The sequence below is a fragment of the Carassius gibelio genome, chromosome A1, assembly GCF_023724105.1.
Source record: "Carassius gibelio isolate Cgi1373 ecotype wild population from Czech Republic chromosome A1, carGib1.2-hapl.c, whole genome shotgun sequence".
Lineage (NCBI taxonomy): Eukaryota > Metazoa > Chordata > Actinopteri > Cypriniformes > Cyprinidae > Carassius > Carassius gibelio.
This window is the reverse complement of record NC_068371.1, coordinates 2,556,739-2,570,052: the sequence shown is the minus strand read 5'-3', so window position 1 is coordinate 2,570,052 and position 13,314 is coordinate 2,556,739. Positions and strand designations below refer to the sequence as shown.

The following is a 13,314-nucleotide window of genomic DNA, read 5'->3' as shown; positions in this document are numbered from 1 at the left end:
TGTAGAAATGAAATTATTTACATCTTGTCAATGTGAACCTCTTCAACGAGCCAATGAGAAAAGCATTTCTAATCCTGTGGCTCCTCTTAGTGGTCAACTTTAGTATTACACCCCTCGCCCAAGCATTGCAACTTTATTTATTTATTTTGTTTTTAAATTTTATTTAACAGAACAAAATATTCAACAGCAGCCTATAGTAAAATGTATATTAAAACATGTAAACTATGTGTGCGAACGATATGATTCATTAATCAAAAACAGGATATCCGTGAAAAATATTACAAGTCTTCTTTGCTTTTTGTTATTAATAATGTTCTTCAAAGCAGTGACGTAGTCCTTAGTTTCCTGAAGAAGATGGATCCTGGACATTTCTTCTAATGCGTGTAAAGATGTTCAAATAATAATAAGACGTTTTACAAGTACAATAAAATTATTATTATTATTACTTTAATTGGAATTCCATATAGAAAATCCTTATGTATAAACAATTACAAAATAAATGTACAAACAGACTTCTTTTCCACTGAACAGAAATTAAAGGAATAATCAATATCCAAATTAAATCGCACTTTTATATATATATATATACTAGCCTATGTAAAATTCTAGATGTAACATACTTTATTATATTAATTAAACAGTTTATTTCATAAACGCGCCACGCTTTGATATATTATAGAATTCCCATAAAAGAATAAATGGTACAATTTAACGTCGTTCTGACGTAGCGCTCTACCGGAAGACGCATTGTCGCGCCCGGAAGTCTAGTGTTGTTCTCATCCGGTTCAAGTTGTGATTGTGTGGCGTGTGGTGAAGGTTTTGTGTTTAATTCTGATCGCCGTGTTGCTGTTTTAAGCATGTCTGAGGTAAATGTGAGATTTTGTTTAAACGCCGAGTGTCTCTGATCGATAGTCTGACCGGATAGTTCCGTGTTTGAGCATGAATACAGCGGATCTGGAGCTGTATTCACAGTTTGTGGTTTCTGGCTGACTGATAGATGTTTGTGTTCCTACAGGACGTACAGAAGCACTCGGTGCACACACTTGTGTTCCGCTCTTTGAAGAGGACTCACGATATGTTTGTGTCGGATCACGCTAAAGCAGTAGCGCTGGACGATCAGAGGTGAGAGGGTTGCCAGGTTTCACAACAAAACCCGCTCTTTTGCGTCTCGGTGGCTTCCGCCGGTAAAAAAGCGCGTTCAAGCAGATAAAAAACACGTTTTTGGGCGGGGTACCCCTGATAAAATTACCATTTGAGGGGTTAAATCACGTTATTAGTGACGATTCAACCAGAGGCAACAGTAAAGTCAGGGTTAAGTAGCGAATGTCCGCGGGGAAACCGCGGATCTGGCAACACAAGCTGTAGTTGAAGACTGAACGTCTGTTCTTTGTGTTGAAGTTTGTGAGTTACTTTACAGATAGTTTACAAACTGATCCGTTACAGATCACGTGACAAAAACTGTAGTTCGTAATGTAATCCCCTACATCACACTTTTTAGATAATATAATCTGACTACTTTTGATCTAACTTGTTTTAAAGAGGATGATCTTGTACCACATTGATATATAAAATAATTTTTCAATTCATTGTTGTTAATAATATGAAGTGCATTAAACACTGAATTATTTGGGGTTTGTGAAGAAACTGCAGTGGGTTTGAGAGTTTAATGAAAAGCTAATAATTAAATAATAAAAATAAAGCATTTCAAAATCAATCAAAATATTTATATGTTTGCTGCGTATCATGTGACAACCTGCAAACATGTAAATCTGATAACTTATCATCTAAATATTTATTTTCCGAGTAAATGCATTAGGTGAACGAAATTTTTATGTTTAAACACATTGTTAAATATCCAACTGAGACAGTGATAATTTAAATAAAACCGAATCTTCATCAGCAGTTGATGCAAGTTAGTAATTAAAGTCTAAAAAGTAAAAAAAAAATGAATAATTTATTGCTCTTGTGCAAATAATATGTAATCCACAAAAAAAGTAACTGTAGTCTGATTAAGAGTATTTTAAAATGCAATCTAATTACAAGTTCTTAATTGTAGGAATCTGACTGATGTATGAGAATGTATTATTGTGATTATTGGTCAGTGTATCGAGTTTCATAACACACTTCAGCCTTTAAATCATGAACAGGGTTGGGTTTAAAGGAAAAGTCAAACCACTGATCGTTTCATCACTTCTGTGTGTTCAGCTACAAGATGAAGATGGCAGTGAAGATGCGAGCGGAGTATAAGCCCGTGCTGCACATGCCTGTGCTGAAGGAGGGTCGAGAGCGAGGGTCTGACCCCTACGGCCCGCTGGGATACACGCTGCCCGGTGCGTCTGTCTGTCTGTCTGTCTGATGCTTTACAGATGCCTTGACTTCTAGCTTTGCTGTAAATGTTGTTCTTCGTTTATTCAGATGCTAGTCCAGATTACATGGTGACCGGGACTCATCCGTATCCATCTGCTCCGGGTAAGAGAGAGGAAGCCTGAGAGGCAGTCACACAGAATGTGTTTTCTTCTTCAGAGGGATAATGCAGTCGTGTTGTCCTTCTTCTCAGGAGTGGCCCTCACTGCAGACACACAGATGCAGAAGATGCCCAGTGAAGCAGCGGTTCACTCCATGGCTCTGGCTCTTCCTCCGGCTCAAGCCAGGTCATGCATCATGCATTTACGACAGTGTTTTTAATATCCTGATGGAAATAAGACGACGCTTCAGCATCGCTGTGCTTGTTTGCATGGCACAAGTGCTGGTTATAAGCGACTCGAATGCAGAGGAGAGCTTGTGTGCATTTGTGTGCCGCAAACACTTGCTTGTTTTTGGATCGTTCTGAGACCAGTGTGAATCAGGTTTTGAGATGTGGTTTTCTCTGTAGGCAGGAGGCCAGTCGAACTGCAGCCAGTGTGGCAGAAATCCACCGACACGCCGGAGCCGGGGAGAGATCCCATCCACCGCAGCACGCACTGGTGAGCTCCTTCTCTCCGTGTTTCCTGTTAGCATCTTTCCCAGATGTCAGTGAATGCATGCGCTAGTGATCTTTTCTACTTCAGTGTTTAGATGCTTGCACTATTTCTCAGAGATGAACTGTTTTTCTCTGTTTTGCAGTCGCTCCTGGAGGGAGGCACAAAGAGTTCTGCACTGGTGCCTAGAAAGGCTCCCACCATGCCCAAACCTCAGTGGCACCCCCCGTGGAAACTGTACCGAGTGAGTGTTTCTCCAGCATATTTATATCCATCCCGAGTGCACGTGAGGTCTGTTTATAATGTTGTTGTGTGTCTCAGGTCATCAGCGGTCACCTGGGTTGGGTCAGATCTATAGCAGTGGAGCCGGGGAACCAGTGGTTTGTGACTGGATCAGCAGACAGGACTATAAAGGTGATCTTTAATTGTAGGAATCTGACTGATGTACATGTAATCTTTGCATTAGAAAGGTGAGTCGCTAACAGCATGTGTTTCTGAATGCAGCGTGAAGAAAAGCACAACAAAAGACGAGCTTTGGGCTCTCTGCAGTTTTTCACTAAAATTAAAGCTTGGTGTTTAACAAATGATATTAGTGCAAGCATAAATCTTATTATAATTTAATAATTATAATGCAGAAAAAAATTAATATTTTTAATTTTAGTGCTGTCAAACGATTAATCGCATCCGAAACACAAGATTTTGTTTATATAATGTGTGTGTACTGTGTATATTTATCATGTGTATATTATATAAATACACAAACATGCATGTATATATAGTTAAGAAAAATATTTAGTTTATATAATAAAATATATACATTATAAATGAATATATATTTACACTCAAATGTAAATGTTAAAAAAATTTATACATGTACGTTTGTGTATTTATAGATGTAAATATACAAAGTACATCTATTATGTAAACAAACTTTTATTTTGGATGTGATTAATCATGATTAATTGTTTGACAGCACTAAATTTGATATAAATCAATTGAAATATTATTTAATATAATTGTATTTGTAACCTTGTCTCTGGGGGATATTTGTAGCAATAGCCAGAAATACATTGTATGGGTCAAAATTATAGATTTTTATTTTATGCCAAAAATCATTAGGATATTAAGTAAAGATCATGTTCCTTGAAGATTTTTAGTGAATATCCTACTATAAATATATAAAAACGTAATGTTTGATTAGTAAAATGCATTGCTATGATCTTCATTTGAACTTTAAAGATGATTTTCTCAATATTTAGATTTTTTTTTGTCACCCTAAGATTCCAGATTTTCTAATAATTGTATCTCAGACTAATATTGTTCGATCCTAACAAACCACACATCAATAGAGAGATGATTTATACAACCTTCAGCCATCAGTATTGTGCATCGTCATGAATCTGGCGTCTGTGCTGTCAGATCTGGGATCTTGCGAGCGGGAAGCTGAAGCTGTCTCTGACGGGTCACATCAGCACCGTGAGAGGAGTCGCGGTCAGCACTCGCAGTCCTTACCTCTTCTCCTGCGGCGAGGACAAGCAGGTCAAGTGCTGGGATCTGGAGTACAACAAGGTACAGCCTTTAAACACACACACACACACACACACACACAAACCGTGTGCATTCAGCCCGAGCTCGACTTACAGAAGACTTGTGTGCGGTCCACAGGTTATAAGACACTATCACGGCCATCTGAGCGCAGTGTATGACCTGGACCTCCATCCTACCATTGATGTGCTGGTGACCTGCAGCAGAGATGCCACCGCCAGAGTAAGCCCTCACTCACATGTGTTAATGTGCTGATGAGTGATCATGAGCCTACTGTACTACCACTTACATCTGTGTGTGTGTGTGTGTGGTAGGTTTGGGACATCAGGTCCAAGGCAAATGTCCACACTCTTTCTGGACACACGAACACGGTGGCCACCGTCAAATGTCAAAGTGCCGAGCCGCAGGTGGTTACAGGTACGCATCCGTCTTATATTTCGCCTTCTGAACTAAGGTGTTTTTCTGTAATGCTCATGTTTGGTCTGTTTGTTTCCCTCCTTCAGGAAGTCATGACACCACCATCAGACTCTGGGATCTGGTCGCTGGGAAGACTAGAGCCACTCTGACCAATCACAAGAAGTCTGTCAGAGCGCTGGTGCTCCACCCCAGACAGTACGCGGCGTGCCTCACACTCTTTAATGCATTTATCCGAAGCGAATTACAGTGCATTCATGCTATACATATCAAATAACATTTTACATTTTTTGTTGTTCACTTGGGATTGAACCCACAACGTTTTGAGCTTCTAACACAGTGCTCTACCACTGAGCCGCATGATTTTGAGTTAACTAATGCAGTTAGCAGAATAAAAGCCGCTTAATTTAAGTTTGTGGCTAGGTTTACAAAAAGTTGTTGATAATTTTTTATTAAGAGGAAAAACTCCTTGAGATTAATAATCTCGTTTACAAGGGGGTCCCAAGTTTGATAATTTTCCAGTAAGTTTTGGAAACTTTCCAGGATTTCTTGGAATATTCTTTTTTTTTTTTTTTTTTTTTTTTTTTTTTTTTTTTTTTTTTTGGGAATGTTCCACCCCTTTGTAGATTCAATTTGACATTGTAGTTTTTGGACTCTGTGAACAGGTTATTGAAATCGGCAGATGTTTTCTGTGCACAGCTAGCAGACGCAATCTGTTAATTATATTCATTAACAATTATAATCCAATTTATTGATTAGTTGTTGCAGTATAAATCCGTGTTGTTTCAGTATTTAAATACGAAACTAATATAGGCTTTTTCCATTTTCTATTATATTTTTAGGTTTTAGTTATGTCTTTATATTTATAAAGTCAAATTAAACTCACTTCAGTTAGTTGCTATAGTATTATGTACAATGAACGTTAAATTTTAAAACATGATAGTATGTCATTTTTTTTTTTTATTGTTCAATTTCATGTATCGGGTTAAACTGAGAAGAAAAGCTGCTTTGAGTAACTTTAGTAATTCAAATTCATGCATTTGGTTAAACAGAGCTTTTATTTTTTTATTGTAAGATTTCCATGATGTATTCTTCTTAGCCAAAATTTCTCAAGTCAAATGGAACGATGTAGCAAACGATGTTTCAAAGCGCTCATGTTTCTTGAACAGGTACACCTTTGCCTCTGGCTCTCCAGACAACATCAAGCAGTGGAAATGTCCCGATGGGAACTTCATCCAAAACCTTTCAGGACACAACGCCATTATCAACACGCTGGCGGTCAATTCGGACGGCGTTCTGGTGTCAGGAGGTGAAATGCTGCTTGATGTTTTTGTCTCTTTCCTGATTCCTTCCCTTACGTCCAGCATCATGATGCATCTGTGCTTGTCCCCATCAGCTGATAACGGCACCATTCACATGTGGGACTGGAGGACTGGCTACAACTTCCAGAGGATCCACGCGGCGGTGCAGCCCGGCTCTCTGGACAGCGAGTCTGGGATCTTTGCGTGTGTGTTCGATCAGTCTGAGAGCCGCCTCATTACAGCAGAGGCCGACAAAACCATCAAGGTCTACAAAGAGGACGACACGGCTGTAAGTGCTAAACTCTCAATACTTATGATGCAATGAAATTTGTTGGTTGTGAAATGTTTATGATGGAAAAGAATTGTCTTGAATGCTCTACTGCATAACATTTCCAAATTAATGTTTTATTTTTCATTTATTTTTTCAGACTGAGGAGTCCCATCCGGTTAATTGGAAACCTGAGATTCTGAAGAGGAAAAGATTTTAGTTTTTGTATCTGTGCATTTTTATTTTTTTTCTATTTCAAAGGTTTCGTTTTGTTATGTTTTCGCCGTCTAAGACACATCCACAGTTTTAGACTTTGGATCATATGACGCATTTAGCTTTGCTCTGTCTATTAAATAAAAAAGCGACACTGCAGTTGTCTTCATTTCTTGTATATGAGGTTTCTTCCCTGTCTCCAAACACCATCTGCAGGTCTACATGACCAGGACGACTTAAGATCTCCTACAGTGGGATTATAATCATGGCATTTGATGGAAATGTCCTTTACATATAAATATTTGCAAATCAGAAAAAAAGATGGCTGTTCATGTTTGCCAAGTTTAAATAAAATGAGCAACTGACACATTCATAACTTGACTTTTTTTTTTTTTTTTTTGGACCACAAATCCATATGAATTAATTATGAAGCTGTCTATACCATGGATTTTATGGTCTAGAAAATTGTATTTCCCGACTTAATTTGTAAAATAAAAAAATTAATTTCAAAACACATGCGTTCTATCATATTGAACTGATCATGTCATGATTTGGTGTAAATCATACGTTTATAATCGGGGAGTACAAGCAAGTTTACAACAGATCCTCTATTGTCCTCTTTCACGGAGTATAAGGTTTTATATACCGTATTTTTTGGACTATAAGTCGCATCAGTCCAAAAATACGTCATGAAGAGGAAAAAAACATATATAAGTCACACTGGACTATAAGTCGCATTTATTTAGAACCAAGAGAAAACATTACCATCTACAGCCACGAGAGGGCGCTCTATATCTTCAGTGTAGACTACAGGAGCAGTGAGCAGCATAGAGCGCCCTCTGGCGGCTGGAGACGGTAATGTTTTCTCTTGGTTCATGTCAAATTAATTTTGATAAGTCGCACCTGACTATAAGTCGCAGGACCAGCCAAACTATGAAAAATTGTGTGACTTATAGTCCAGAAAAAAACAGTAATCTGATGTAATGTGTAGATTTAGTCATATTTGTAATATATTATTTCCTTCTAACCGACTTTTCAAACATAATCACTTTTATTTGGTCCCCCAACAAATTCTTTGTATTGTCATGTTTTCAACTCATTTCCATTTTTGACCACTAACAATGCAACTATTTTATAAGAACAGTGTGTAAAGTGTTAAAAGATTTATTAGTTGTATAATCATAGGTGGAGGGTGTCGTGAGTCGGAAAATAATGGGGACTTGGGACACAAAATTAGACAAAAATGTCCTTTCGCAAATGAAATTACATCTAAAAATGCAAATGAACTGAAAATATCACAGAGGGTGAACCAGCTCCAGGCTATCGCGAATAAAGTCGAAATGAAGTGTGAATTGTGCCATTAAAATTTAGATCTGCTCTTTTTGCATTATATTTCTTTTTACTCGTTGTGCATTATAACCAATCACACACGATTCTGTTGAGCTTATGAATGCAACGGCCAATCAGAGGTGTTCAGGTCAGTCATCGCTGAAACACCATTTTTTTTTATGTTCAGTTGATTTTCACTGAATTCTGCACTCTTGCAAATTCTAATAAACACTACAGATGCGATGTAAGTGAGAGATTAATTTCACTTCACTGATTATAACAAAACACCTCAGAGACAGTTTAGTTTATTTTTTCTAAATGGGCTGGCAACTGTGCATTAAAACAGTTTTTTTTTTCGTGCATTATCCCTTAAATGTAGCATTGCATTTGCAGTGATTGGGTGCCGTCAGAACGAGAGTCCAAACACCTTATATGATCCTCTCATCAAAATCCGACCACATTTTGGACTCTTTAAATACTGATTTTAATGAGAATGCATCCACTGGAGAAAGCGACTCATATTTTAGCAAAGGTTTCAAGTTAAAAGCGTCTGAATGCTGGATTTGTTTCATCTTTTGTCTTCTCCAGATGTTAATGTGGATTATTGTGATGTTTATTTCAGCTGTTTGGACTCTCATTCTGACGGCACCCATTCACCGCAGAACATTGATTGATGAGACACTGATGCAATCTACAAACCTGATGAAGAAACAAACTAAATATTCAGCAAAACTATTCCGTCCACACCTTTTCATTTACATGTTACACGATGGAAAATTGAATCACTTATTGTCAATCTGCTATGTGTGTGAATAAAGAAATGCATGAGGAAAATGCAGAACAAATAAGCAGGGACTTTCCTGAGTTGAAATGGCTGACTCAGTATTTATTGATCGATGATGAAATCTTCTTCATCAGGGAGCTTGGAGTGCAGCCTGTTCGTCCACTACAGCGATGGAGCAATGTTGACTTACTGACCACGTGCTCAAAAAACTCCTACACAGAGGTTAACACACACCTACACAAAACCCGAATAACAAACACCGATCAGCTCCCACTCTCACATCGTTAAAGCAGTGGATGTTTATGCATTTTTGTTTAAAAAAAATCCTCAATAATAACTATTTATCATAATTTGACACCAAATTTCTGTTTAACTACTTTGATTTATCAGATAGCAAGGAATTGGGATGTGCAACAGGCCAAATAAACATCAGGAAACATTCAATCATTTATTTTATTTATTTGCGTTATGTCCTTTTTATTTGACACACTTTATTGTAATGTGTCTTTGTTCTGAATACCCATCAATTATCTATTAACTCGGGGGTTACACTTTATTTTAAAGTGTCCTTGTTGCATTAAATTATCCATTTATGTATTGAGTAATATGAACTACATGTACTCAGGGTTACATACTTGCATGTAATTATGCATATTTAAGTGTTATTGTTATAATAAGTATATGTAACACCTTGAAATCAAGTGTTACTGGATTCGGTTCAGTGTTAGTTGCTTGCACTTATGCATAATTTACTGTTATTGCTATAGTAATTAAATATAAACTGTGTAACAAGGACAAATTGAAATCAAGGATTATGAATGTTCCATGTATCTGTTTGTGTTACGTAATATACCTGTTTTAATTTAAACCCCACTTATGTAGTTATTTCTCACAATGTTTAAGAAAAAAGGACTACACAACACTTTTCATTTACAAAAGACAGAGGATTTTATTTATTCATTGATAGTGTGATGTTTTGGATCAGCTAAAGTTGATCAAGATGTAAAGAATTGACCAGAAGGACTTATGCATGAAGCTTTTGTTTTATTCTAATTAATGTGTATAGAACAGAAAACACCACGGGTGTTTACTCTCTTGTAAAAACGCCTGGGTTATGTTGTTCCCAAACAAAATGATCAGCTTTGGTGAGGTCTTTAAATGTCTCCCAGGCCTCCGAACTGCTTGGACCCGCTTTCCTGGCCTCCGGCAGCGATTCTGTTGATGGGAATGATCTTCATGGTGGTCTCCTTCAGAGAATACCAGCGACTGTGCCACGTTGCCCAAATAATGCCGTCGTCAAATCCATTCTGCGAGTCCTTCTCTGTGTACTTGCCACCTGTGAAAACAGAACGCATCAGCGAAAGGATTCCCACATGTGTGATCTATCTCCTGTAAAGAGGAAAGGCTTTACTCTGGTAGTATTTTCCGTTGAGATGAGCGGCATGGCATCGGTTCATCCACCAGCCGGACCCTTCATCCTTGGCACAGTTTTCATGGTACTTGTCGTTGTCTTTGTCAGGTGTGCTGAACTGCATGCCGTTGTGAGACGTGTAGAATTTGTCACTGGGGTCATCGCCGAAGTCGAAACCATCAAAGGCATCGCCAGCGTCGCCGCCGAAGTAATACGCATACGTCAAGCGGTACGCATCGACTTCTGGTCCGAGTTTGAAAGTGGCGTAGTCGGCATACCTAAGAGAGCAAGGAAAAACACTAATGTTCAGCAGCATGTTTGATCGGACTGAAAAGGTCATGCGATGTGACTTGGCAAGAAGAGCAAAGTCCTGTTTGGCGACTGTAGATAACAACAACCTCTACATGGATAATACTTTACCAAAAGCATTCCCTTAGTCTACAAACTGTAGTTGAAACTGAAATTAAAACTTGAAAAGTAGGAATGTGTGTGGTTCATACTTTTTGTTGCCTTCCCAATCGACCATCTCTATCCTCAGCACATAAGGCACACTGGACTGAACAGACAACAGATGTATCTTCTCATTCCCCAGCCAGAACTCAGTCTTGTCGTCTGGAGAGAGGTACCCAAAGCCTTCCTTATACTGAATCCATTTTTTGTTGAAGTCGACACTGCCATCCCGTCTCTGAAAAAAATGTATTTTTTCACATTGCTTCTACTTGCAAGTTTCAAAGGCATGCTAACAAGGATGTTAAAGATCATAATAAGCATTTCTTTTGTCTCTTGAGGCGAGGGGAGAAACAACAGACACCCTCCGGGTCACGGCACCAAGTATACTGCCCCTACATCCAAAAACAGTTTTCATCTATCTATTAATCGATCGGTGCATTGTTTGTTGTTCCACGTACCCTCTGAAGGACAGTCCATCCCCGTCCAAAGCTGTCTATCTCACAGTAGACCAAGAACGCCTCTGGAGCCCTGGCTGGTTTCACATAGTAGAGCCCACTGACCTTAGCACCTTTGTTTGCAATGTCCTGACAATCTGGGGAAAAGTGCACGTACTTCAGCCCTCTGTGTACCTTCAATTCACTGCGTCACTTAAACATTGAGATGTTTGAATCTGCTGTTTCTACCTTTTCCCGTGACTGTCTGAATCTCCACAGTGTCTTTGCAGGGCTCTTTGCACATCTGGTCCAGCTGTTGGGACATCTGCTTTAAATCGGTTATTCTTTTCTCGTTAGCCTGAAGAATGGACTGCAGCTGACTGTTGGGGGGGGGGGTAAAACATTATAAAAAAGGCATTTCATTAACTATTTAGACCATATTTGAGATAAGTGGTATATAAAAGAAGAAAAAGTGCTCACTATATTTGATCTTCCTGAGAGAGAATGCTCTTCTCAAATCGCAGTATATCATCAAGCATGCTTGTAGATTTTTTAATGTATGTATCTGATAAAATAAAGGTGGTTATGAAAATCAGATGAAGTTTCACAATTACTTTAAAAATGCATGAAACATGCCTATTCAATCATAAGTACATTTTACTTTCTGTATGAATATATATATATATGTTTTGGAAGGGATAAAAATGTCATAGTGATACAACTGTCCTGAAATCAAAGAAGCATAGTCAAAATAATACAAATTATTGGAAAGAACAACTTTTTATTATTTCTTTCACTTTTTATTAATACTTTATTAATAATTTCTCTCGTGGTCTTGTGGTGCAACCAACACGTCATGCGGTGCAACCGACTTCCCGAAAAACTGATAACAAATTATAATAACAATATAAACAATTACATAATTTCCCATAAAACAGGACATTTTTGTAGATGCTCATAAAATATAAGAAAGGTTGTGAAATGTCAAGTGGTGCGACTCCCCACCGCACGTATGAATAATTAATCATATGTGAAATATGCATAAATAAATAAAAATATATTTTTTTTATAATAAAACGTGTACTCACATTGTAAGAAAAATATTATTATTTTTTTTACTAATTTTTTTAATAAAATAAAAAACACCCCTGAGAGCTCACCCGAGACCAGTGTACTCTCTGTAAATGTTTGACATGAAATGTAATGTTTTGTTTTTTTTCAGTCCATAACTAATGATAAATCATGCTACCTGGTGCTTGTTTTTGTGCTTGTGTATCTGTGTCCTTCAGGTAGACCACTTTGTCCTGCGCTCCTCTGGTAAGGTTGGCGATATCCTCCAAATCCTGCTCCATTTGATTCAGCTCTCTGTCCATATCAGGCGCGTACCTCTGTAGGTAATCAGCAACTCCACATGTGGTTGGGCAGTACACCCCCTGAAGGACGAGAGAAGTTACTGTTAAACAGGTGACTTTTAAAGCATCCAGAATACAAACGCATTGCTTGAAACGATCTAAAACAGACAGTCTGTACTTACAAACCCATCGTTTGGGTTACAAATGTCTTGCGTTGGAGAATAGTCTCCTCTCATTTGCTAAAAGGAGAAAAGTAAACCAGTAAATATCATGGTTTTGTGATATAATATAATATTTGTATTCCACTCACCGCTGAGGTTAATGTGGACAGCAGCAGGATGGAGACAGCTGCATGGATGAACGAGGCCATGTTGGACCTGCGATCTGTCTGGTCCCTCAAAATTGTGAGTGATTTTTGACCGCTGCGGGATATTTATCCGATCAAGGTCCTGCTCAGAGATAACTGTCCAAAGACAAATAAGAGCTATACCCACCCCTCTCCTGTGACTCAGAATGAACCGTAAATGTTGCAGAGATTGGTCAACATGTCCATCTTAATGCTGAGTACATGTGCAGATGCAATCGAGACTTACTTATTACTGGAATCTGAATAATATATTGATTAAATCAGGGGACTGATTTCAATGTTTGGTGCTTGTATGCTGTAAACAACTTAAAAACGACCCATATTAGTGTCCTAACATGAGTGAGTTTTGCATTGCAAAGCCAGTGAAGAATCTTTGTACATTACTTTTTAATATTACTTTAGTTTAATGAAGGAAGGACAATGAAACATTAAGTAGAAGTGAAGCTCATTTAGTTCGATTTTTAACTATTTTTCAATCTGTGACTAACT

At 38.0% G+C, this 13,314-nt stretch overlaps 2 protein-coding genes across 2 annotated transcripts; one reads left to right on the top strand and one right to left on the bottom strand.

Annotated features, from left to right (window-relative positions):
- The first annotated feature begins 717 nt into the window (after nt 1-717).
- Nucleotides 718-7,074, top strand: plrg1 (pleiotropic regulator 1). Its single transcript, XM_052551451.1, has 15 exons — nt 718-866; nt 1,016-1,122; nt 2,206-2,330; nt 2,416-2,469; nt 2,558-2,651; nt 2,873-2,963; nt 3,103-3,201; nt 3,279-3,371; nt 4,377-4,526; nt 4,623-4,724; nt 4,817-4,919; nt 5,006-5,114; nt 6,086-6,225; nt 6,313-6,506; nt 6,646-7,074. The coding sequence occupies exons 1-15, from the start codon at nt 858-860 to the stop codon at nt 6,703-6,705; spliced, it is 1,530 nt and encodes a 509-aa protein (XP_052407411.1). The 5' UTR covers nt 718-857; the 3' UTR covers nt 6,706-7,074.
- Nucleotides 7,075-9,734: 2,660 nt separating this feature from the next.
- Nucleotides 9,735-12,908, bottom strand: fgg (fibrinogen gamma chain). The gene is made up of 9 exons (XM_052551258.1): nt 12,769-12,908; nt 12,641-12,697; nt 12,356-12,539; nt 11,587-11,671; nt 11,356-11,486; nt 11,131-11,264; nt 10,723-10,907; nt 10,223-10,500; nt 9,735-10,147 (listed from the first exon to the last, which is right to left on the bottom strand). The coding sequence occupies exons 1-9, from the start codon at nt 12,826-12,828 to the stop codon at nt 9,966-9,968; spliced, it is 1,296 nt and encodes a 431-aa protein (XP_052407218.1). The 5' UTR covers nt 12,829-12,908; the 3' UTR covers nt 9,735-9,965.
- Nucleotides 12,909-13,314: the final 406 nt, after the last annotated feature.